This window comes from Oncorhynchus keta, unplaced genomic scaffold (genome assembly GCF_023373465.1).
Source record: "Oncorhynchus keta strain PuntledgeMale-10-30-2019 unplaced genomic scaffold, Oket_V2 Un_contig_4383_pilon_pilon, whole genome shotgun sequence".
Classification (NCBI taxonomy): Eukaryota; Metazoa; Chordata; class Actinopteri; order Salmoniformes; family Salmonidae; genus Oncorhynchus; species Oncorhynchus keta.
In genome coordinates, this window is record NW_026287744.1 from 232,227 (window position 1) to 259,534 (window position 27,308).

General features: G+C 46.8%; 1 protein-coding gene across 1 annotated transcript in view; it reads right to left on the bottom strand.

Annotated features, from left to right (window-relative positions):
• The window catches only part of LOC127924643 (thyrotropin-releasing hormone-degrading ectoenzyme-like), a 247,018-nt gene that overhangs the window by 207,741 nt on the left and 11,969 nt on the right, over positions 1 to 27,308 (bottom strand). The window contains exon 2 of the mRNA XM_052509358.1: positions 1,407 to 1,680. Coding sequence (XP_052365318.1) covers positions 1,407 to 1,680 — 274 coding nt within the window. The remainder of the gene's footprint in view (positions 1 to 1,406; positions 1,681 to 27,308) is intronic.

Sequence of the window (27,308 nt, forward strand, 5' to 3'; positions counted from 1 at the left end):
AGTAGTGATGACAGTATTAACTCTTTAGATGTTAGTAGTGATGACAGTATTAACTCTTTAGGTGTTAGTAGTGATGACAGTATTAACTCTTTAGGTGTCTGTAGTGATGACAGTATTATCTCTTTAGGTGTTAGTAGTGATGACAGTATTAACTCTTTAGAAGGTGTTAGTAGTGATGACAGTATTAACTCTTTAGGTGTTTGTAGTGATGACAGTATTAACTCTTTAGGTGTTAGTAGTGATGACAGTATTAACTCTTTAGAAGGTGTTAGTAGTGATGACAGTATTAACTCTTTAGGTGTTAGTAGTGATGACAGTATTAACTCTTTAGGTGTTAGTAGTGATGACAGTATTAACTCTTTAGGTGTCTGTAGTGATGACAGTATTAACTCTTTAGAAGGTGTTTGTAGTGATGACAGTATTAACTCTTTAGGTGTCTGTAGTGATGACAGTATTAACTCTTTAGAAGGTGTTTGTAGTGATGACAGTATTAACTCTTTAGGTGTCTGTAGTGATGACAGTATTAACTCTTTAGGTGTTTGTAGTGATGACAGTATTAACTCTTTAGAAGGTGTTAGTAGTGATGACAGTATTAACTCTTTAGAAGGTGTTAGTAGTGATGACAGTATTATCTCTTTAGAAGGTGTTTGTAGTGATGACAGTATTAACTCTTTAGAAGGTGTTAGTAGTGATGACAGTATTAACTCTTTAGAAGGTGTTTGTAGTGATGACAGTGTTAGTGGGAAACAGCAGCAGTCTACTCCACATGTCAGTATCAAGGGTAATCAATAGATAGCCCACGTTGTCCTTTAGCATGTCTATATCCTCAGACTTGATGGGTAAGTAGACAGGCTGTCGTGAGTTATTTCATCTGTATGTAGGGTTAGGAAATGAGGATACAGCTAGTGGAGAGAACATGCTGTATGTCTCTGACTTTATGCTGGACACAGTGTTTCTTTTGGAAACAGTAACGTTGTGTTTCCAAGACAGTTTTCCCCTTGGGCACAATAAAGTGGATCTTATCTTCTGACATTAAGTCCCCACCACTCCACTGGTTAAGGTTAGGGTTAAGGTTAGGGTTAGGGTTAAGGTTAGGGTTAGGGTTAGGGTTAGGGTTAAGGTTAAGGTTAAGGTTAAGGTTAGGGTTAGGGTTAAGGTTAATGTTAAGGTTAGGGTTAGGGTTAAGGTTCAGGTTAGGGTTAGGGTTAGGGTTAGGTTAAGGTTAAGGCTAAGGTTAGGGTCAGGGGGTCACTAGTGTAACTCACCACCACTCCACTGTCAGTGGTCACCTCTCTGTAGGTGCAGTTACAGACGGCCCAGGGTTAAGGTTAAGGTTAAGGTTAGGGTTAGGGTTAGGCTAAGGTCAAGGTCAGGGTTAAGGTTAGGGGGTCACTAGTGTAACTCACCACCACTCCACTGTCAGTGGTCACCTCTCTGTAGGTAAAGTTACAGACGGCCCAGGCCAGGTAGTAGGTGGACATACGAGGAGTCCTGGAGAAGTGGTTGGTCACCCAGCCATCATCATCAGAAATGGAGGCCTCTACAGGCATGTTGGAGAGAGAGAGGTAGGATGCATCGTGTCCCAGGCTGACCCGGAACGTGGCCTTGTAGATGGGCTCATCAAAACATGGAAAGGCCTTTCTGGCGTGGGTGGGGGAGAACTGTGTCACCGCCATGTACCTGGAGAGAGGGGGGGGGGAAGGAGAAGAGAGAGGGGGAGGGATGGAGAAGAGAGAGGGGGAGGGATGGAGAAGAGAGAGGGGAGGGATAGAGAAGAGAGAGGGAGGGGGGGGGATAGAGGGAGAAAAGAAAGATAGAAGGGGCGGGAGAGGGAGAGAAGAGAGAGGGGGAGGGAGAGAGAAGAGAGAGGGGAGGGAGAGAGAAGAGAGAGGGGGGGAGGGAGAGAGAAGAGAGAGGGGAGGGAGAGAGAAGAGAGAGAGGGAGGGAGAGAGAAGAGAGAGAGGGAGAGAAGAAAGATAGAAGGGGCAGGAGAGGGAGAGAAGAGAGAAAGGGGGAGGGAGAAGAGACAGAGGGAGAGGGAGAGAAGAGGGAGAGGGGGATGGAGAGATAGAGATGGGGAGAGAGATAGAAAGAGAGGGAGGGAGAGAGGGGCGGGAAGAGTGTGAGAGAGGGGAGGAGGAGGGGGAGGGAGAGGGGACGGGGGAGAGAGAGCAAAGAGTTAGTTTCACATTAGATTAGAAGATAAAAGGAACCTAATGGCCGAGAGATGTTCTGTACTTAGAAAATAGTCATTTCAACTTGACTATTGCCTTCTTGTCACCCTGGAAAACTGATGAGCTCTGAGTTCACATTGAAACAGATAGAACCCCTGTTTTGGTTTTACATATCACTGAAAGTGGTCCAGAATCTGTCACAGTGGAGTAAAGGCCGTACCAGGTTGTCTTTGCCCCGAGCAGAACTCGGCGGGGTGAAAGTCTGTTGCTCAGGTTCTCCTTTACAATGCATTTGTTTGAAAAACAAAAACAAGAAAAAAGCATCTATTTTAATGTTTTGTCCCTCTTGAGCTGCCGTAGCAACAACATAACCAGTACACTTCCTCAAAATAGTCCGAATGAATCTAAGAATACTCCAGACATCTGTCATTTTTGCAGAGGAAGTCTTTGCAGAGGAAGCAATTTAAAACATCTAAATGTTTGATGTAGTATTTCTCAAGTGAAAAAAAATATGTATGAAAACTAGTTGTCTGTCGTCGAATGACAACAAACACTTAAAAATGTTGACGAAATCTCTGACGAAGGGGTATGAACAAAACCATCACAAAATGTACAGTTTAGACGAACGGTTTCGACTGGGAAGCATACAGTTTTAGTCATCGTAGAACACGGGTGTTTTCCAAATAATTCCCAGTTGGTCGAGAGTTTTCCTGCACTGACCTACACTACCAGTCTATTGTGTGGACACAACGACTCATTCCACTGTTTTTCTTTATTTATTTTTTTACTATTTTCTACATTGTAGAATAACAGTGAAGACATCAAAACTATGAAATAACGCATATGGAATCATGTAGTATTCATAGCCTCTGTAAGTAAGCATTGTATTCAGCATTTCACTGTAAGGTCTACTACACCTGTTGTATTCAGCATTTCACTGTAAGGTCTACTACACCTGTTGTATTCAGCATTTCACTGTGAGGTCTACTACACCTGTTGTATTCAGCATTTCACTGTAAGGTCTACTACACCTGTTGTATTCGGCATTTCACTGTAAGATCTACTACACCTGTTGTATTCAGCATTTCACTGTAAGGTCTACTACACCTGTTGTATTCAGCATTTCACTGTAAGGTCTACTACACCTGTTGTATTCAGCATTTCACTGTGAGGTCTACTACACCTGTTGTATTCAGCATTTCACTGTAAGGTCTACTACACCTGTTGTATTCGGCATTTCACTATAAGGTCTACTACACCTGTTGTATTCAGCATTTCACTGTAAGGTCTACTACACCTGTTGTATTCAGCATTTCACTGTAAGGTCTACTACACCTGTTGTATTCAGCATTTCACTGTCAGGTCTACTACACCTGTTGTATTCAGCATTTGACTGTAAGGTCTACTACACCTGTTGTATTCGGCATTTCACTGTAAGGTCTACTACACCTGTTGTATTCAGCATTTCACTGTAAGGTCTACTACACCTGTTGTATTCAGCATTTCACTGTAAGGTCTACTACACCTGTTGTATTCAGCATTTCACTGTAAGGTCTACTACACCTGTTGTATTCAGCATTTCACTGTAAGGTCTACTACACCTGTTGTATTCGGCATTTCACTGTAAGATCTACTACACCTGTTGTATTCAGCATTTCACTGTAAGGTCTACTACACCTGTTGTATTCAGCATTTCACTGTAAGGTCTACTACACCTGTTGTATTCAGCATTTCACTGTGAGGTCTACTACACCTGTTGTATTCAGCATTTCACTGTAAGGTCTACTACACCTGTTGTATTCGGCATTTCACTATAAGGTCTACTACACCTGTTGTATTCAGCATTTCACTGTAAGGTCTACTACACCTGTTGTATTCAGCATTTCACTGTAAGGTCTACTACACCTGTTGTATTCAGCATTTCACTGTCAGGTCTACTACACCTGTTGTATTCAGCATTTGACTGTAAGGTCTACTACACCTGTTGTATTCGGCATTTCACTGTAAGGTCTACTACACCTGTTGTATTCAGCATTTCACTGTAAGGTCTACTACACCTGTTGTATTCAGCATTTCACTGTAAGGTCTACTACACCTGTTGTATTCAGCATTTCACTGTAAGGTCTACTACACCTGTTGTATTCAGCATTTCACTGTAAGGTCTACTACACCTGTTGTATTCGGCATTTCACTGTAAGGTCTACTACACCTGTTGTATTCAGCATTTCACTGTAAGGTCTACTACACCTGTTGTATTCAGCATTTCACTGTAAGGTCTACTACACCTGTTGTATTCAGCATTTCACTGTAAGGTCTACTACACCTGTTGTATTCAGCATTTCACTGTCAGGTCTACTACACCTGTTGTATTCAGCATTTCACTGTAAGGTCTACTACACCTGTTGTATTCAGCATTTCACTGTGAGGTCTACTACACCTGTTGTATTCAGCATTTCACTGTAAGGTCTACTACACCTGTTGTATTCGGCATTTCACTGTAAGGTCTACTACACCTGTTGTATTCAGCATTTCACTGTAAGGTCTACTACACCTGTTGTATTCAGCATTTCACTGTAAGGTCTACTACACCTGTTGTATTCAGCATTTCACTGTAAGGTCTACTACACCTGTTGTATTCAACATTTCACTGTAAGGTCTACTACACCTGTTGTATTCAGCATTTCACTGTAAGGTCTTCTACACCTGTTGTATTCAGCATTTCACTGTAAGGTCTACTACACCTGTTGTATTCAACATTTCACTGTAAGGTCTACTACACCTGTTGTATTCAGCATTTCACTGTAAGGTCTACTACACCTGTTGTATTCAGCATTTCACTGTAAGGTCTACTACACCTGTTGTATTCAGCATTTCACTGTAAGATCTACCTGTTGTATTCAGCATTTCACTGTAAGATCTACCTGTTGTATTCAGCATTTCACTGTAAGGTCTACTACACCTGTTGTATTCAGCATTTCACTGTAAGATTTCTGTACCTGTTGTATTTCACTGCATTTAAGATCTACCTGTTGTATTCAGCATTTCACTGTAAGATCTACTACACCTGTTGTATTCAGCATTTCACTGTAAGGTCTACTACACCTGTTGTATTCAGCATTTCACTGTAAGGTCTACTACACCTGTTGTATTCAGCATTTCACTGTAAGGTCTACTACACCTGTTGTATTCAGCATTTCACTGTCAGGTCTACTACACCTGTTGTATTCAGCATTTCACTGTAAGGTCTACTACACCTGTTGTATTCAGCATTTCACTTTGAGGTCTACTACACCTGTTGTATTCAGCATTTCACTGTAAGGTCTACTACACCTGTTGTATTCGGCATTTCACTGTAAGGTCTACTACACCTGTTGTATTCAGCATTTCACTGTAAGGTCTACTACACCTGTTGTATTCAGCATTTCACTGTAAGGTCTACTACACCTGTTGTATTCAGCATTTCACTGTAAGGTCTACTACACCTGTTGTATTCAACATTTCACTGTAAGGTCTACTACACCTGTTGTATTCAGCATTTCACTGTAAGGTCTACTACACCTGTTGTATTCAGCATTTCACTGTAAGGTCTACTACACCTGTTGTATTCAGCATTTCACTGTAAGGTCTACTACACCTGTTGTATTCAGCATTTCACTGTAAGGTCTACTACACCTGTTGTATTCAGCATTTCACTGTAAGATCTATCTGTTGTATTCAGCATTTCACTGTAAGATCTACTACACCTGTTGTATTCAGCATTTCACTGTAAGATCTACTACACCTGTTGTATTCAGCATTTCACTGTAAGGTCTACTACACCTGTTGTATTCAGCATTTCACTGTAAGGTCTACTACACCTGTTGTATTCAGCATTTCACTGTAAGGTCTACTACACCTGTTGTATTCAGCATTTCACTGTAAGATCTACCTGTTGTATTCAGCATTTCACTGTAAGGTCTACTACACCTGTTGTAATTCAGCATTTCACTGTAAGATCTACCTGTTGTATTCAGCGCACGTGACAAATAAACTTTGATTTGATTCAGTAATTAAAAAGGTGTTAAAATAAAAAAAATATTATAGATTTAAGATTCTTCAAAGCAGCCACCCTTTGCCTTGATGACAGCTTTGCACACTCTTGGCAACCATCTTCACCTGGAATGCTTTTCCAGCAGTCTTGAAGGAGTTCCCACATATGCTGAGCACTGTTTTTCCTTCACTCTGCGGTCCAACTCATACCAAACCATCACAATTGGGTTGAGGTCGGGTGATTGTGGAGGCCAGGTCATCTGATGCAGCACCATCACTCTCCTTCTTGGTCAAATAGCCCTTACACAGCCTGGAGGTGTGTTTTGGGTCATTGTCCTGTTGAAAAACATATGATAGTCCCACTAAGAGCAAACCAGAGAGCAAACCAGATGGGATGGCATATCACTGCAGAATGCTGTGGTAGCCATGCTGGTTATGTGTGCCTTGAATTCTAAATAAATCCCTGACAGTGTCACCAGCAAAGCACCCCCACACCATAACACCTCCTCCTCCATGCTTCACGGTGGGAACCACACATGCGGAGATCATCCGTTCACCAACTCTGCTTCTCACAAAGACATGGCGGTTGGAACCAAAAATCGCAACTTTGGACTCATCAGACCAAAGAACACATTTCCACCAGTCTAATGTCCATTGATCGTGTTTCTTGGCCCAAGCAAGTATCTTCTTATTATTGGTTTCCTTTATTAGTGGTTTCTTTGCAGCAATTTGACCATGAAGGCCTGATGCATGTAGTATCCTCTGAACAGCTGATGTTGAGATGTGTCTGTTACATGAACTCTGAAGCATTTATTTGGCTAGTAATTTCTGAGGCTGGTAACTCTAATGAACTGATCCTCTGCAGCAGAGGGAACTCTGGGTCTTCCTTTCCTGTGGTGGTCCTCATGAGAGCCAGGTAACTCTAATGAACTGATCCTCTGCAGCAGAGGGAACTCTGGGTCTTCCTTTCCTGTGACGGTCCTCATGAGAGACTGGTAACTCTAATGAACTTATCCTCTGCAGCAGAGGAACTCTGGGTCTTCCTTTCCTGTGGCGGTCCTCATGAGAGACTGGTAACTCTAATGAACTTATCCTCTGCAGCAGAGGGAACTCTGGGTCTTTCTTTCCTGTGGCGGCCCTCATGAGAGCCAGTTTCATCATAGCGCTTGATGGTTTTTGCGTCTGCACTTGAAGAAACTTTCAAGGTTCTTGAAATGTTCCGGATTGACTGACCTTCATGTCTTAAAGTAATGATGACTGACTGTTCCTGTCATAATATGGACTTGGTCTTTTACCAAATAGGGCTCTCTTCTGTATACCACCCCTACCTTGTCACAAACTCATTAAGAAGAACTTTTATTCTAAATATGAACTTTTAACAAGGTGCACCTGTTAATTGAAATGTATTTCAGGTGACTACCTCATGAAGCTGGTTGAGAGAATGTCAAGAGTGGGCAAAGCTGTCAATGAAAAGGGTGGCTACTGTGAAGAATCTGAAATATATTTTGACATGTTTAAACCTTCTTTGGTTACTAAATGATTCCATATGTGTTATTTCATAGTTGTGATGTCTTCACTATTATTCTACAGTGTAGAAAATAGTAAAAAATTAAGAATGAGTAGGTGTGTCCAAACTGGTACTGTATATATTACATCTATTTGATCAATAATAGCTGCTCCTAGCAGCTTCTGCTGTGGAGAAGTCTTGGTTTCACTTGAAAGAAGTCTTGGTTTCATTTGAAAGAAGTCTTGGCTTCATTTGAAAGCCACCCTTTCGTAGTGCTACAGCTGAATTGGTGCCCACGTCAGCTCGTTATAGCGACTCATCGCTACAGAGACACAACAGTAACAATCTCATAAATGACAGGCGGCCGTCCGGTTTGTTATTTTGATTTATATTATCTTTATTTAACCAGGCAAGTCAGTTATGAACAAATTCTTATTTACAATGACGGCCTAGGAACAGTGGGTTAACTGCCTGTTCAGGGGCAGAACGACAGGTGTTGTACCTTGTCAGCTCGGGGTTTCGAACTTGCAACCTTTCGGTTACTAGTCCAACGCTCTAACCACTAGGCTACCCTGCCGCCTCTACACTCTAACCACTAGGCTACCCTGCCGCCTCTACACTCTAACCACTAGGCTACCTTGCCGCCTCTACACTCTAACCACTAGGCTACCCTGCCGCCTCTACACTCTAACCACTAGGCTACCCTGCCGCCTCTACACTCTAACCACTAGGCTACCCTGCCTCTAACCACTAGGCTACCCTGCCGCCTCTACACTCTAACCACTAGGCTACCCTGCCGCCTCTACACTCTAACCACTAGGCTACCCTGCCGCCTCTACACTCTAACCACTAGGCTACCCTGCCGCCTCTACACTCTAACCACTAGGCTACCCTGCCGCCTCTACACTCTAACCACTAAGCTACCCTGCCGCCGTTAACTTCCTGTCCTGTAGTCTATTCCAAGACTCCACATAGTCACAGTTAGTGACTAAATTACATTCTAAAAAATAGTCAGAATCTTATTAACAGTATGAGGGTTTTATTTGCTATTTTTACACTTGTTTCCCAAACATTTGTTTTTGTATAATTATTTTCCTTATTTTATTATTTTCCTACTGTCCTGTCCCAAAATCTTCCTTTTAATTATCATTCCAGAGACAGAGCCTGAGAGAATAAAGTGCAGCATCAGGAGTTCTGAGAATAGGTCTGGGAGCCTCTCCTCTCAGTTAGATTGGCAGTGGGGTGAAGGGAGCCTCTCCTCTCAGTTAGATTAGCAGGGGGTGGGGAGCCTCTCCTCTCAGTTAGATTAGCAGTGGGGTGAGGGGAGCCTCTCCTCTCAGTTAGATTGGCAGGGGGGTGAGGGGAGCCTCTCCTCTCAGTTAGATTGGCAGTAGGGTGAGGAGAGGGGGGATGGTGAGTGTGTGTGTGTGTGAGTGTCTGAGTGTGTGTGTGTGTGTGTGTGTGTGTGTGTGTGTGTGTGTGTGTGTGTGTGTGTGTGTGTGTGTGTGTGTGTGTGTGTGTGTGTGTGTGTGTGTGTGTGTGTGTCTGTGTCTGTGTCTGTGTCTGTGTCTGTGTCTGTGTGTGTGTGTGTGTGTGTGTGTGTGTGTGTGTGTGTGTGTGTGTGTGTGTGTGTGTGTGTGTGTGTGTGTGTGTGTCTGTGTGTGTGTGTGTGTGTGTGGTTGGAATAGGAAGTTAAGGAGGGTGGGGGTGTCTGTGTTAACTGTGTGTGTGTGTGTGTGTGTGTCTGTGTCTGTGTGTGTGTGTGTGTGTGTGTCTGTGTGTGTGTGTGTGTGTGTGTGTGTGTGTGTGTGTCTGTTGGAATAGGAAGTTAAGGAGGGGGTCTGAGTTAACTACTGTGTCTGTGTGTCTGTGTCTGTGTGTCTGTGTGTGTCTGTGTGTGTGTGTGTGTGTGTGTGTAACTACTGTGTGTGTGTGTGTGGTTGGAATAGGAAGTTAAGGAGGGGGGGATCTGAGTTAACTACTGTGTGTGTGTGTGTGTGGTTGGAATAGGAAGTTAAGGAGGGGGGTCTGAGTTAACTACTGTGTCTGTGTGTGTGTGTGGCTGGAATAGGAAGTTAAGGAGGGGGTCTGAGTTAACTGTGTGTGTGTGTGTGGTTGGAATAGGAAGTTAAGGAGGGGGGTCTGAGTTAACTACTGTGTGTGTGTGTGTGTCTGTGGCTGGAATAGGAAGTTAAGGAGGGGGGGTCTGAGTTAACTACGCCACAGTCATGATGTTATTGATGTCAGTGATTGAAGCAGTGATTTCCAACATCATCCAACACGGTTTAATAACCAGACAGCTGGATTACAGAGTATCAAAGCATCTCAAACCACTGAGGAGAGGAGGAGGAGGAGGAGGAGGAAGGAGGGAGGGGGAGGAGACCTGGCCTTTACCTCTACAGGGACCAGACCTCTTTTTCATCCCTCCATCCTCTCTTTCATCAGTCCATCCTCTGCTATGGACAGGGATATAAAGGGAGACCAGCAAGCATCTCTCTCCCTAAACCCTGAGTGCTGGCCTGCTTTCATCATAGAGCCTCTCTAATGTATCCCTGTGTGACTGAAGGCTCTGACTCAGCAAGCATCCCAAATGGCACCCTATTCCCTATGTAGTGCACTACTTTAAACCAGAGCCCTTTTCCCTATATAGTGCACTACTTTAGACCAGAGCCCTTTTCCCTATATAGTGCACTACTTTAGACCAGAGCCCTATTCCCTATATAGTGCACTACTTTAGACCAGAGCCCTATTCCCTATATAGTGCACTACTTTAGACCAGGCTGTTGTCTGTTTGTTTATACAATGCTGAGGTTGGGCTGACTCGCTGACTAGCTGACTGGCTGACTAAATGACTGTTTGACTGGCTGACTGAATGACTGACTGACTGACTAGCTGACTGGCTGACTAGCTGACTGGTTGACTGGTTGACTGGCTGACTGGTTGACTGGCTGACTGGTTGACTGGCTGACTGGTTGACTGGTTGACTGGCTGACTGGTTGACTGGCTGACTGGCTGACAATGACTGGCTGACTGAATGACAGATTGACTGGCTGACTGAATCACTGTCTGACTGGCTGACTGGCTGACTGAATCACTGGCTGACTGGCTGACTGAATCACTGGCTGACTGGCTGACTGAATGACAGATTGACTGGCTGACTGAATCACTGGCTGATTGGCTGACTAGCTGACTGGCTGACTGGCTGACTGAATCACTGGCTGACTGGCTGACTGGTTGACTGAATCACTGGCTGACTGGCTGACTGGCTGACTGAATGACTGGCTGACTGGCTGACTGAATCACTGGCTGACTGGCTGACTGGCTGACTGGTTGACTAAATCACTGGCTGACTGGCTGACTGGCTGACTGAATGACTGGCTGACTGGCTAGCTGACTGGCTGACTGGCTGACTGAATCACTGGCTGACTGGCTGACTGAATCACTGGCTGACTGGCTGACTAGCTGACTGAATGACTGGCTGAACAGCCCTCTGCTTTGCCTTTAGGATGAACCTGGGTAGTCCAACCATAACACCGTAATCCACACAGTTTCTTTGCCTAGTGGACGTGACAGCTCGGTAGAGGTTGAGAGAGGGGGGAGAGAGGAGGGAGAGAGGGGAAGAGGTCCTTCGGGGGGCGTTTGACCTTCCCACGGTGACATTTAAAGGGCTATCGGAATCAGTAGGAGCCTGATAAACTGACAGGCTGATTGGAGATCTGGTGGTGAATCTGGTTTAGCACTGTTAACACTGAGGGATCGATCCGTCATCAGACACAGAGGCAGCGTTTAAACAGGCAGCCCAATTCTGATCTTTTTCCACTATTAGCTCTTTTGACCAATCACATCTAATCTTTTCACATCAGACCTTTTTTTTCTCAGAGCTCAAAAGACCCATTTGTAAAAAATAAAAAAAATTAAAATCAAAAAAGAGATCAGAATTGGGCTGCATGTGTAAACGCTGCCTAACACACAAATACACACAGACACAGCCAGGCACACTCAAAGATACACACACACACACACACACAAAGATACACACACACACACACACACACACACACACACACAAAGATACACACACACACACACACACACACACACAAAGATACACACACACACATGGACACATACACACACACACACACACACACACACACACACACACACACACACACACACACACACACATGGACACACATTCACACACACACACACACGTACGTACACACACACACACACACACACAAAGATATACGCACATTCACACACACATTCACACACACATGCACGTACACACACACACACACGTACACACACACACACACACACACACACACACACACACACACACACACACACACACACACACACAAAGACACACACACACACACACACACACACACACACACACACACAAAGATACACACACACACAAAGATACACACACACACACACAAAGATACACACATTCACACACACACACACATTTTATTTAACCTTTATTTAACTTTATTGAACAAATACACACAAAGCAAGGGATCGGTGTCAGACAGTAAAGCAGGCAGTTATTAGCTGGTCATAGAGGGGATGTTTATCAACCTGTCAGACAGTAAAGCAGGCAGTTATTAGCTGGTCATAGAGGGGATGTTTATCAACCTGTCAGACAGTAAAGCAGGCAGTTATTAGCTGGTCATAGAGGGGATGTTTATCAACCTGTCAGACAGTAAAGCAGGCAGTTATTAGCTGGTCATAGAGGGGATGTTTATCAACCTGTCAGACAGTAAAGCAGGCAGTTATTAGCTGGTCATAGAGGGGATATTTATCAACCTGTCAGACAGTAAAGCAGGCAGTTATTAGCTGGTCATAGAGGGGATGTTTATCAACCTGTCAGACAGTAAAGCAGGCAGTTATTAGCTGGTCATAGAGGGGATGTTTATCAACCTGTCAGACAGTAAAGCAGGCAGTTATTAGCTGGTCATAGAGGGGATGTTTATCAACCTGTCAGACAGTAAAGCAGCAGTTATTAGCTGGTCATAGAGGGGATGTTTATCAACCTGTCAGACAGTAAAGCAGCAGTTATTAGCTGGTCATAGAGGGGATGTTTATCAACCTGTCAGACACTAAAGCAGGCAGTTATTAGCTGGTCATAGAGGGGATGTTTATCAACCTGTCAGACAGTAAAGCAGGCAGTTATTAGCTGGTCATAGAGGGGATGTTTATCAACCTGTCAGACAGTAAAGCAGGCAGTTATTAGCTGGTCATAGAGGGGATGTTTATCAACCTGTCAGACAGTAAAGCAGCAGTTATTAGCTGGTCATAGAGGGGATGTTTATCAACCTGTGAGACAGTAAAGCAGGCAGTTATTAGCTGGTCATAGAGGGGATGTTTATCAACCTGTCAGACAGTAAAGCAGGCAGTTATTAGCTGGTCATAGAGGGGATGTTTATCAACCTGTCAGACAGTAAAGCAGGCAGTTATTAGCTGGTCATAGAGGGGATGTTTATCAACCTGTCAGACAGTAAAGCAGGCAGTTATTAGCTGGTCATAGAGGGGATGTTTATCAACCTGTCAGACAGTAAAGCAGGCAGTTATTAGCTGGTCATAGAGGGGATGTTTATCAACCTGTCAGACAGTAAAGCAGGCAGTTATTAGCTGGTCATAGAGGGGATGTTTATCAACCTGTCAGACAGTAAAGCAGGCAGTTATTAGCTGGTCATAGAGGGGATGTTTATCAACCTGTCAGACAGTAAAGCAGGCAGTTATTAGCTGGTCATAGAGGGGATGTTTATCAACCTGTCAGACAGTAAAGCAGGCAGTTATTAGCTGGTCATAGAGGGGATGTTTATCAACCTGTCAGACAGTAAAGCTGGTCATAGAGGGGATGTTTATCAACCTGTCAGACAGTAAAGCAGCAGTTATCAGCTGGTCATAGAGGGGATGTTTATCAACCTGTCAGACAGTAAAGCAGGCAGTTATTAGCTGGTCATAGAGGGGATGTTTATCAACCTGTCAGACAGTAAAGCAGGCAGTTATTAGCTGGTCATAGAGGGGATGTTTATCAACCTGTCAGACAGTAAAGCTGGTCATAGAGGGGATGTTTATCAACCTGTCAGACAGTAAAGCAGGCAGTTATTAGCTGGTCATAGAGGGGATGTTTATCAACCTGTCAGACAGTAAAGCTGGTCATAGAGGGGATGTTTATCAACCTGTCAGACAGTAAAGCTGGTCATAGAGGGGATGTTTATCAACCTGTCAGACAGTATAGCAGGCAGTTATTAGCTGGTCATAGAGGGGATGTTTATCAACCTGTCAGACAGTAAAGCTGGTCATAGAGGGGATGTTTATCAACCTGTCAGACAGTATAGCAGGCAGTTATTAGCTGGTCATAGAGGGGATGTTTATCAACCTGTCAGACAGTAAAGCAGCAGTTATCAGCTGGTCATAGAGGGGATGTTTATCAACCTGTCAGACAGTAAAGCAGGCAGTTATTAGCTGGTCATAGAGGGGATGTTTATCAACCTGTCAGACAGTAAAGCTGGTCATAGAGGGGATGTTTATCAACCTGTCAGACACTAAAGCTGGTCATAGAGGGGATGTTTATCAACCTGTCAGACACTAAAGCTGGTCATAGAGGGGATGTTTATCAACCTGTCAGACACTAAAGCTGGTCATAGAGGGGATGTTTATCAACCTGTCAGACACTAAAGCTGGTCATAGAGGGGATGTTTATCAACCTGTCAGACACTAAAGCTGGTCATAGAGGGGATGTTTATCAACCTGTCAGACACTAAAGCTGGTCATAGAGGGGATGTTTATCAACCTGTCAGACACTAAAGCTGGTCATAGAGGGGATGTTTATCAACCTGTCAGACACTAAAGCTGGTCATAGAGGGGATGTTTATCAACCTGTCAGACACTAAAGCTGGTCATAGAGGGGATGTTTATCAACCTGTCAGACACTAAAGCTGGTCATAGAGGGGATGTTTATCAACCTGTCAGACAGTATAGCAGGCAGTTATTAGCTGGTCATAGAGGGGATGTTTATCAACCTGTCAGACAGTATAGCAGGCAGTTATTAGTTGGTCATAGAGGGGATGTTTATCAACCTGTCAGACAGTAAAGCTGGTCATAGAGGGGATGTTTATCAACCTGTGAGACAGTAAAGCAGGCAGTTATTAGCTGGTCATAGAGGGGATGTTTATCAACCTGTCAGACACTAAAGCTGGTCATAGAGGGGATGTTTATCAACCTGTCAGACAGTAAAGCTGGTCATAGAGGGGATGTTTATCAACCTGTGAGACAGTAAAGCAGGCAGTTATTAGCTGGTCATAGAGGGGATGTTTATCAACCTGTCAGACAGTAAAGCAGGCAGTTATTAGCTGGTCATAGAGGGGATGTTTATCAACCTGTCAGACAGTAAAGCAGGCAGTTATTAGCTGGTCATAGAGGGGATGTTTATCAACCTGTCAGACAGTAAAGCAGGCAGTTATTAGCTGGTCATAGAGGGGATGTTTATCAACCTGTCAGACAGTAAAGCAGCAGTTATTAGCTGGTCATAGAGGGGATGTTTATCAACCTGTCAGACAGTAAAGCAGGCAGTTATTAGCTGGTCATAGAGGGGATGTTTATCAACCTGTCAGACAGTAAAGCAGGCAGTTATTAGCTGGTCATAGAGGGGATGTTTATCAACCTGTCAGACAGTAAAGCAGCAGTTATCAGCTGGTCATAGAGGGGATGTTTATCAACCTGTCAGACAGTAAAGCAGGCAGTTATTAGCTGGTCATAGAGGGGATGTTTATCAACCTGTCAGACAGTAAAGCAGCAGTTATCAGCTGGTCATAGAGGGGATGTTTATCAACCTGTCAGACAGTAAAGCAGGCAGTTATTAGCTGGTCATAGAGGGGATATTTATCAACCTGTCAGACAGTAAAGCAGGCAGTTATTAGCTGGTCATAGAGGGGATGTTTATCAACCTGTCAGACAGTAAAGCAGGCAGTTATTAGCTGGTCATAGAGGGGATGTTTATCAACCTGTCAGACAGTAAAGCAGGCAGTTATTAGCTGGTCATAGAGGGGATGTTTACCAACCTGTCAGACAGTAAAGCAGGCAGTTATTAGCTGGTCATAGAGGGGATGTTTATCAACCTGTGAGACAGTAAAGCAGGCAGTTATTAGCTGGTCATAGAGGGGATGTTTATCAACCTGTCAGACAGTAAAGCAGGCAGTTATTAGCTGGTCATAGAGGGGATGTTTATCAATGGGATGGCCTCTTTATTGAAAAAGCACTGGAGATAAATACTACGAATGAAAGGACTAGAGACAAAGAGACGCCAGATAAACGTTCAACTTAAAAGGATAAATGGCAGCACTTGACCTCTACTATATACTGTCTAAACTCTGATATATCAGTCCTCTACTATATACTGTCTAAACTCTGATATATCAGTCCTCTACTATATACTGTCTAAACTCTGATATATCAGTCCTCTACTATATACTGTCTAAACTCTGATATATCAGTCCTCTACTATATACTGAGAAGAAGTCATATGGAATGGAGACGCAGCATAAATGTACAGGGCAGATTATGATCCTACACAGACCCTTGGGAAGAAGTCATATGGAATGGAGACGCAGCATAAATGTCTTCTCTGACATAAACATGTCGTTGTTTCAATGACTAAGCTAATCTCGGTCTCACGCTGCCTGAACAATCATCTCAATATCAATTAAAAAGGCAATTAAGCTCCATCTCCATTAGCCCTCCCTCCATTTCTCATTCCCTTGATCCCTCCATTCTCTACATCCTATGTTCACTCCTTCCCTCCTCCCTCCATTTCACATTCCCTTGATCCCTCCATTCTGATACATCCAGATCCCTACTATATCTCTACATCCTAACTCCTTCCCTCCTCCCTCCACATTCCCTTGATCCCTCCTACATATATCATTCCTCTATCCCTACATACTGTCTAATCCTATATATCAGTACTCTACTATATACTGTCTAAACTCCTGATATATCATTCCCTCTACATTCTCTACATCCTATGTTCACTCCTTCCCTCCTCCCTCCATTTCTCTAAACATCCTATGTTCACTCCTTCCCTCCTCCCTCCATTTCTCATTCCCTTGATCCCTCTACATATACTGAGAAGAATCTATGGAATCACTCCATCCCTCCTCCCTCCATTTCTCATTCCCTTGATCCCTCCATTCTCACATCCTATGTTCACTCCTTCCCTCCTCCCTCCATTTCTCATTCCCTTGATCCCTCCATTCTATGACTCCTTCCCTCCTCCCTCCATTTCTCATTCCCTTGATCCCTCCATTCTCTACATCCATAAATGTCATTTCTCATTCCCTTGATCCCTCCATTCTCTACAAACATTCCCTCTCCCTCCATTTGTCATTCAATGATCCCTCCATTCTCTACATCCTATCTTCCCTCCTCCCTCCACGCTGATCCCCTGACACAATCATCTCCATTTCAATTGATCCCTCCATTCTCTACATCCTATGTTCACTCCTTCCCTCCTCCCTCCATTTCTCATTCCCTTGATCCCTCCATTCTCTACATCCTATGTTCACTCCTTCCCTCCTCCCTCCATTTCACATTCCCTTGATCCCTACATTCTCTACATCCTATGTTCACTCCTTCCCTCCTCCCTCCATTTCTCATTCCCTTGATCCCTACATTCTCTACATCCTATGTTCACTCCTTCCCTCCTCCCTCCATTTCACATTCCCTTGATCCCTACATTCTCTACATCCTATGTTCACTCCTTCCCTCCTCCCTCCATTTCTCATTCCCTTGATCCCTCCATTCTCTACATCCTATGTTCACTCCTTCCCTCCTCCCTCCATTTCACATTCCCTTGATCCCTCCATTCCCTACATCCTATGATCACTCCTTCCTTCCTCCCTCCATCCCTTGATCTCTCCATCTCTCTATCCCTCCATCTCTCTATCCCTCCATCCCTCCATTTCTCCATTCTATCAGTTGCCAGCCAACTTCCCACCATCTTGGAGTGCTGCGCTGTGGCTGAGAACCAAAAGAACCGCATGTCTCCAACTTTTTCAAAGGAAAAGCAAAGTTTGTATCAGGTTTTGGCTTTCACTCCCTAAACCCTTAAAATCAGAGAAAAAACAGGCACAATACTCACAGGCAGCTGAGGGGTAGAGAAAGGTAGAGAGAGAGAGAGGTAGAGAGAGAGAGGTAAAGAGAAAAAGAGTGAGAGGTAGAGAGAGAGAGAGGTAGAGAGAGCGAGAGGTAGAGAGAGAGAGGTAGAGAGAGGTAGAGAGAGGTAGAGAGAGGCAGAGAGAGGCAGAGAGAGAGGTAGAGAGAGAGGTAGAGAGAGGTAGAGAGAGAGAGAAAGAGGTAGAGAAAGAGGTAGAGAAAGAGGTAGAGAACGAGGTAGAGAACGAGGTAGAGAAAGAGGAGAGAAAGAGGTAGAGAAAGAGGTAGAGAGAGAGAGAGAGAGAGAGAGAGAGAGAGAGAGAGAGAGAGAGAGAGAGAGAGATATGTAGAGGCCCAGCAGGCTACTCTTATTGTAGAGAGTCAGGAGAGCAGAGAAGAGGCAGGGTGAGGCAGGGGGAGGCAGGGGAAGGCAGGGTGAGGCAGGGGGAGGCAGGGTGAGGCAGGGGAAGGCATGACGAGGCAGGGGGGAGGGGGAAGGCAGGGTGAGTCAGGGGGAGGCAGGGGGAGGCAGGGGAAGGCATGACGAGGCAGGGTGAGTCAGGGGGAGGCAGGGGGAGGCAGGGGAGGCAGGGGAGGCATGACGAGGCAGGGGGAGGCAGGAGGAGGCAGGGGGAGGCAGGGGGAGGCAGGAGGGGAGGCAGGAGGAGGCAGGAGGAGGCAGGAGGAGGCAGGGGAGGCAGGGGGAGGCAGGGGAGGCAGGGGAGGCAGGAGGAGGCAAGGGGAGGCAGGAGGAGGCAGGAGGAGGCAGGAGGAGGCAGGGGAGGCAGGGGGAGGGGGAGGCAGGGGAGGCAGGAGGAGGCAGGAGGAGGCAGGAGGAGGCAGGGGAGGCAGGAGGAGGCAGGAGGAGGCAAGGGGAGGCAGGAGGAGGCAGGGGAGGCAGGGGAGGCAGGAGGAGGCAGGAGGAGGCAGGGGGAGGCAGGAGGAGGCAGGGGGAGGCAGGAGGAGGCAGGGGAGGCAGGAGGAGGCAGGGGAGGCAGGAGGAGGCAAGGGGAGGCAGGAGGAGGCAGGAGGAGGCAGGAGGAGGCAGGAGGAGGCAAGGGGAGGCAGGAGGAGGCAGGGGAGGCAGGGGGAGGAGGGGAGGCAGGGGAGGCAGGGGGAGGCAAGGGGAGGCAGGAGGAGGCAGGGTGAGGCAGGGGAGGCAGGAGGAGGCAGGGGAGGCAGGAGGAGGCAGGGGAGGCAGGAGGAGGCAGGGGGAGGCAGGAGGAGGCAGGGGGAGGCAGGGGGAGGCAGGGGGAGGCAGGGGGAGGAGGCAGGGGGAGGCAGGAGGAGGCAGGGGAGGCAGGGGAGGCAGGAGGAGGCAGGGGGAGGCAGGGGAGGAGGCAGGGGAGGCAGGAGGAGGCAGGGGGAGGCAGGGGAGGCAGGAGGAGGCAGGGTGAGGCAGGGTGAGGCAGGGTGAGGCAGGGGAGGCAAGGGGAGGCAGGGGAGGCAAGGGGAGGCAGGGGAGGCAGGAGGAGGCAGGAGGAGGCAGGGGAGGCAGGGGGAGGCAGGGGAGGCAGGAGGAGGCAGGGAGAAGGGGAGGCAGGGGGAGGCAGGATGAGGCTGAACCCGAGGCAGGGACCAGGAGGACCATCTCCAGCTTCAGGCAAGGGAGGCAGGGGGGAACACCTGACGAGGCAGGGGAGGCAGGAGTTCTCCTACAGGGGAGGAAAGGGGAGGCAGGGGAGGCAAGACAGGAGGCAGGGGAGGCAGAGGAGGAGGAGGCAGGGGGAGGCAGGGGGGGGAGGCACAGGAGGCAGGAGGAGGCAGGGGGAGGCAGCGGATCGAAGGAGGTATTAGTACAGTTGTGAAGGGCGTTAAGTGTATTTGGGATGATGCTGAACCCGACAGAACCTGACTGGACCATCTCCAGCTTCACAAGGCTGTGTCTGGGAAACACCTGCACGCTGCAGAGAAAACACTATGTTCTCCTACAGTAAAGAAAGACCTCTGGCTCACTAGACAAGACAGTCCGGGTGAAGTAGAGTATCAGTGGGCATGGACAGGGATGGGAACTAACCACATACAGCACGTTGAGTTCACTTAGCCTGATCACACATCTGTTTGTGCTCTCGCCAACTCCATTGATTGTCAAGCTAAACATGGCATGACAGGGAGCTGTGATAGGGAGCTGTGACAGGGAGCTGTGACAGGGAGCTGGGACAGGGAGCTGGGACAGGGAGCTGTGACAGGGAGCTGTGACAGGGAGCTGTGACAGGGAGCTGTGACAGGGAGCTGGGACAGGGAGTTGTGACAGGGAGCTGGGACAGGGAGCTGTGCCAGGGAGCTGTGACAGGGAGTTGTGACAGGGAGCTGGGACAGGGAGCTGTGACAGGGAGCTGGGACAGGGAGTTGTGACAGGGAGCTGTGACAGGGAGCTGGGACAGGGAGTTGTGACAGGGAGCTGTGACAGGGAGCTGTGCCAGGGAACTGTGACAGGGAGTTGTGACAGGGAGCTGTGCCAGGGAGTTGTGACAGGGAGTTGTGACAGGGAGCTGTGCCAGGGAGCTGTGACAGGGAGCTATGACAGGGAGCTGTGCCAGGGAGCTGTGACAGGGAGTTGTGACAGGGAGCTGTGACAGGGAGTTGTGACAGGGAGCTGTGACAGGGAGCTGGGACAGGGAGTTGTGACAGGGAGCTGTGACAGGAGCTGTGCCAGGGAGCTGTGCCAGGGAGCTGTGCCAGGGAGTTGTGACAGGGAGCTGTGACAGGGAGCTGTGACAGGGAGCTGTGACAGGGAGTTGTGCCAGGGAGTTGTGACAGGGAGTTGTGACAGGGAGTTGGCATGATAACACAAACAGACTGGCACTCAGGCTAATGTCCCCCTCTCTTACACTATAAAATGCTTTGAGCGTCCATCTGGAATGCAAAAGCTATATATAAGATCAATCAATATTTATCCAATATGGCGATGGCTGTTATGAAAACTATTTGTTACAGTACTAAAACCTAATGTCCTGTCCTGCACCTCTGTTCTGAAACACGTTCTCAGACTGGGTCCCAGGTGGCACACTATTAGTGCACTACTGCATAGGCTTCTGGTCTAAAGTAGTGCACTACTGTATAGGGTTCTGGTCTAAAGTAGTGCACTACTGTATAGGGTTCTGGTCTAAAGTAGTGCACTATATAGGGAATAGGGCTCTGGTCTAAAGTAGTGCACTATATAGGGAATAGGGCTCTGGTCTAAAGTAGTGCACTATATAGGGAATGGTCTAAAGTAGTGCACTATATAGGGAATGGTCTAAAGTAGTGTACTATATAGGGAATAGGGTTCTGGTCTAAAGTTGTGCACTATATAGGGAATGGTCTAAAGTAGTGTACTATATAGGGAATAGGGCTCTGGTCTAAAGTAGTGCACTATATAGGGAATGGTCTAAAGTAGTGCACTATATAGGGAATGGTCTAAAGTAGTGCACTATATAGGGAATAGGACTCTGGTCTAAAGTAGTGCACTATATAGGGAATGGTCTAAAGTAGTGCACTATATAGGGAATGGTCTAAAGTAGTGCACTATATAGTGAATGGTCTAAAGTAGTGCACTATATAGGGAATAGGGCTCTGGTCTAAAGTAGTGCACTACATAGGGAATAGGGCTCTGGTCTAAAGTAGTGCACTACATAGGGAATAGGGCTCTGGTCTAAAGTAGTGTACTATATAGGGAATAGGACTCTGGTCTAAAGTAGACACTATATAGGGAATGGTCATGAAAGTAGTGCACTATATAGGGAATGGTCTAAACTGCTCACTGATAGGGAATGATCTAAAGTCCCCTTCCACACTATATAGGGAATGGCTCTGGTCAAACTCCCCTTCCACTCATAGGGAATAGGGCTCTCCCCCTTCCAGTGCTCACTACATAGGGAATGACTCACACACTCCCCCTTCCAGTGCTCATGATATAGGGAATAGGGCTCCCCTTCTAAAGTGCTCATGATAAAGGACACTGGTCTAAAGTCCACTATACTGGGAATGGTCTAAAGTCCCCTTCCACTGCTATGAGGAATGGTCCATGATAAATGCTCTAAACTCCCCTTCCACTGCACTATATAGGGAATGGTCTAAAGTAGTCCACTGCTATAGGGAATGGTCTAAAGTAGTCCACTATATAGGAATGGTCTAAAGTCCACTTACTGGAATGGTCTGCAAGTAGTGCACTACATAGGCAATGGTCTAAAGTACTATATAGGGAATGGTCTAAAGTAGTGCACTACATAGGGAATGGTCTAAAGTAGTACTATATAGGGAATGGTCTAAAGTAGTGTACTATATAGGGAATGGTCTAAAGTAGTGCACTACATAGGAATAGGTTCTGGTCTAAAGTAGTGCACTATATAGGGAAGTATCTGGTCTAAAGTAGTGTACTATGTAGGGAATAGGTCTGGTCTAAAGTAGTGCACTATATAGGGAATAGGGCTCTGGTCTAAAGTATGCACTATAGGGAGTAGGGTTCTGGTCTAAAGTAGTGTACTATAGGGAGTAGGGCTCTGGTCTAAAGTAGTACACTATATAGGGAATGGCTCTAAAGTAGTGTACTATATAGGAATATGGCTCTGGTCTAAAGTAGTGTACTATATAGGGAGTAGGGCTCTGGTCTAAAGTAATGTACTATATAGGGAATGGTCTAAAGTAGTGTACTATATAGGGAATGGTCTAAAGTAGTGTACTATATAGGGTCTGGTCTAAAGTAGTGTACTATATAGGGACTCTGGTCTAAAGTAGTGTACTATATAGGGAATGGTCTAAAGTAGTGTACTATATAGGGAATGGTCTAAAGTAGTGTACTATATAGGGTATGGTCTAAAGTAGTGTACTTATAGGGAATGGTCTAAAGTAGTGTACTATATAGGGTATGGTCTAAAGTAGTGTACTATATAGGGTATGGTCTAAAGTAGTGTACTATATAGGGTATGGTCTAAAGTAGTGTACTATATAGGGTATGGTCTAAAGTAGTGTACTATATAGGGAATGGTCTAAAGTAGTGTACTATATAGGGTATGGTCTAAAGTAGTGTACTATATAGGGTATGGTCTAAAGTAGTGTACTATATAGGGAATGGTCTAAAGTAGTGTACTATATAGGGTATGGTCTAAAGTAGTGTACTATATAGGAATGGTCTACAGTACTGTACTATATAGGGAATGGTCTAAAGTAGTGTACAGTACCTAGGGAATCACAGTAAAGTCAGTGTACTATATAGGGAATGGTCTAAAGTAGTGTACTATATACAGAATGGTCTAAAGTATCTGTACTATATAGGGAATGGTCTAAAGTACCTACAGTATCTACAGACCTGGTCTAAAGTAGTCTACTATCATACAGGAATGGTCTAAAGTAGTGTACTATATAGGGAATGGTCTACAGTAGTGTACTATATAGAATGGTCTAAAGTCAGTATCTACCAGCTGAATGGTCTAAAGTAGTGTACTACATAGGGAACAGGGCTCCATTCGCGGTGAATCCTCTGTTTGTCGTCACGGTCGATCCAATCATGTGTAATTAGCATTGATTTATAAATGACTGAAGTCATGTCCTTTAACGACCCCCAGCCAGCTGCCCCGGCGCTCGGCTGAACCTACGGTACAAGTCACCAAGTCACTTATCTACCAGACTGGATGTTTGGCGTGTGGCTGTGTGACCGACCTGCTGCCCCGGCGCTCGGCTGAACCTACGGTACAAGTCACCAAGTCACTTATCTACCAGACTGGATGTTTGGCGTGTGGCTGAGTGACCGACCTGCTGCCCCGGCGCTCGGCTGAACCTACGGTACAAGTCACCAAGTCACTTATCTACCAGGCTGGATGTTTGGCGTGTGGCTGAGTGACCGACCTGCTGCCCCGGCGCTCGGCTGAACCTACGGTACAAGTCACCAAGTCACTTATCTACCAGACTGGATGTTTGGCGTGTGGCTGTGTGACCGACCTGCTGCCCCGGCGCTCGGCTGAACCTACGGTACAAGTCACCAAGTCACTTATCTACCAGACTGGATGTTGGGCGTGTGGCTGAGTGACCGACCTGCTGCCCCGGTATCTACAGCTCAACCTACGGTACAGTCACAAAGTCACTTATCTACAGACCAGTATGTTTACAGTACCTACAGGATCTCTGGTCTAAAGTAGTCACTATATAGGGAATAGGACTCTGGTTTAAAGTAGTCACAGTATATAGGGAATAGGCTCTACAGTATCTACAGTGGTCTAGTAGTACTATATAGGAATAGGATCTCTGGTCTAAAGTAGTTACAGTATAGGGAATAGGGCTCTGGTCTAAAGTATCTACAGTATTTAGGGAATAGGACTCTGTATCTAAAGTAGTGTACTATATAGGGAATAGGACTCTGGTCTAAAGTAGTGTACTATATAGGGAATAGGACTCTGGTCTAAAGTAGACACTCCCCCGTCCACTGCTCATGATAAATGACACACACACTCCCCCTTCCACTGCTCATGATAAATGACACACACACTCCCCCTTCCACTGCTCATGATAAATGACACACACACTCCCCCTTCCACTGCTCATGGTAAATGACACACACACTCCCCCTTCCACTGCTCATGGTAAATGACACACACTCCCCCTTCCACTGCTCATGGTCAATGCATGAGGCAGTATCTACAGTATCTACAGTATCTACAGTACCTACAGTATCTACAGTATCTACAGTATCTACAGTACCTACAGTACCTACAGTATCTACAGTACCTACAGTATCTACAGTATCTACAGTATCTACAGTATCTACAGTATCTACAGTACCTACAGTATCTACAGTACCTACAGTATCTACAGTATCTACAGTACCTACAGTACCTACAGTACCTACAGTATCTACAGTATCTACAGTATCTACAGTATCTACAGTATCTACAGTACCTACAGTATCTACAGTACCTACAGTACCTACAGTATCTACAGTATCTACAGTATCTACAGTACCTACAGTATCTACAGTATCTACAGTATCTACAGTATCTACAGTATCTACAGTACCTACAGTATCTACAGTATCTACAGTATCTACAGTACCTACAGTACCTACAGTACATGGACAGACTGTCACACCCATTGGCCTATTGACTGACTGCGGTCCAGTCAATGTGTGTGTGTGTGTGTGTGTGTGTGTGTGTGTGTGTGTGTGTGTGTGTGTGTGTGTGTGTGTGTGTGTGTGTGTGTGTGTGTGTGTGTGTGGCCCTGACCTTCTAACTGACTGACCAATGGAACGAGGTCTTGCCTCACGGGGCTTATAGAATAACTGACTGACCAATGGAACAAGGTCTTGCCTCACGGGGCTTATAGAATAACTGACTGACCAATGGAACAAGGTCTTGCCTCAGGGGGTTTATAGAATAACTGACTGACCAATGGAACAAGGTCTTGCCTCACGGGGCTTATAGAATAACTGACTGACCAATGGGACAAGTTCTTGCCTCACGGGGCTTATAGAATAACTGACTGACCAATGGGACAAGTTCTTGCCTCACGGAGCTTATAGAATAACTGACTGACCAATGGAACAAGGTCTTGCCTCACGGGGCTTATAGAATAACTGACTGACCAATGGGACAAGGTCTTGCCTCACGGGGCTTATAGAATAACTGACTGACCAATGGGACAAGTTCTTGCCTCACGGAGCTTATAGAATAACTGACTGACCAATGGAACAAGGTCTTGCCTCACGGGGCTTATAGAATGACTGACTGACCAATGGAACAAGGTCTTGCCTCACAGGGGCTTATAGAATAACTGACTGACCAACATGGTACCTTGGTTGATTGAGACCTGCAGATACAGTGCCGTATGGAGTGAGACCTGCAGACACAGTGCCGTATGGAGTGAGACCTGCAGATACGGTGCCGTATGGAGTGAGACCTGCAGACACGGTGCCGTATGGAGTGAGACCTGCAGATACTGTGCCGTATGGAGTGAGACCTGCAGATACAGTGCCGTATGGAGTGAGACCTGCAGACACGGTGCCGTATGGAGTGAGGCCTGCAGATACGGTGCCGTATGGAGTGAGACCTGCAGATACAGTGCCGTATGGAGTGAGGCCTGCAGATACAGTGCCGTATGGAGTGAGACCTGCAGATACAGTGCCGTATGGAGTGAGGCCTGCAGACACGGTGCCGTATGGAGTGAGACCTGCAGATACAGTGCCGTATGGAGTGAGACCTGCAGATACAGTGCCGTATGGAGTGAGACCTGCAGATACAGTGCCGTATGGAGTGAGACCTGCGGACACGGTGCCGTATGGAGTGAGACCTGCAGACACGGTGCCGTATGGAGTGAGACCTGCAGACACGGTGCCGTATGGAGTGAGGCCTGCAGATACAGTGCCGTATGGAGTGAGACCTGCAGATACAGTGCCGTATGGAGTGAGACCTGCAGATACGGTGCCGTATGGAGTGAGGGCTGAGGACACGGTGCCGTATGGAGTGAGGGCTGAGGACACGGTGCCGTATGGAGTGAGGGCTGAGGACACGGTGCCGTATGGAGTGAGGGCTGAGGACACGGTGCCGTATGGAGTGAGGGCTGAGGACACGGTGCCGTATGGAGTGAGACCTGCAGACACGGTGCCGTATGGAGTGAGGGCTGAGGACACGGTGCCGTATGGAGTGAGGGCTGAGGACACGGTGCCGTATGGAGTGAGGGCTGAGGACACGGTGCCGTATGGAGTGAGGGCTGAGGACACGGTGCCGTATGGAGTGAGGCCTGCAGATACAGTGCCGTATGGAGTGAGGGCTGAGGACACGGTGCCGTATGGAGTGAGGGCTGAGGACACGGTGCCGTATGGAGTGAGGGCTGAGGACACGGTGCCGTATGGAGTGAGGGCTGAGGACACGGTGCCGTATGGAGTGAGGGCTGAGGACACGGTGCCGTATGGAGTGAGGGCTGAGGACACGGTGCCGTATGGAGTGAGGGCTGAGGACACGGTGCCGTATGGAGTGAGGGCTGAGGACACGGTGCCGTATGGAGTGAGGGCTGAGGACACGGTGCCGTATGGAGTGAGGGCTGAGGACACGGTGCCGTATGGAGTGAGGGCTGAGGATGACGTGGCCGTATGGAGTGAGGGCTGAGGATGACGTGGCCGTATGGAGTGAGGGCTGAGGACACGGTGCCGTATGGAGTGAGGGCTGAGGACACGGTGCCGTATGGAGTGAGGGCTGAGGACACGGTGCCGTATGGAGTGAGGGCTGAGGACACGGTGCCGTATGGAGTGAGGGCTGAGGACACGGTGCCGTATGGAGTGAGGGCTGAGGACACGGTGCCGTATGGAGTGAGGGCTGAGGACACGGTGCCGTATGGAGTGAGGGCTGAGGACACGGTGCTGTATGGAGTGAGGGCTGAGGACACGGTGCTGTATGGAGTGAGGGGGCTGAGGACACGGTGCCGTATATGGAGTGAGGGCTGAGGACACGGTGCCG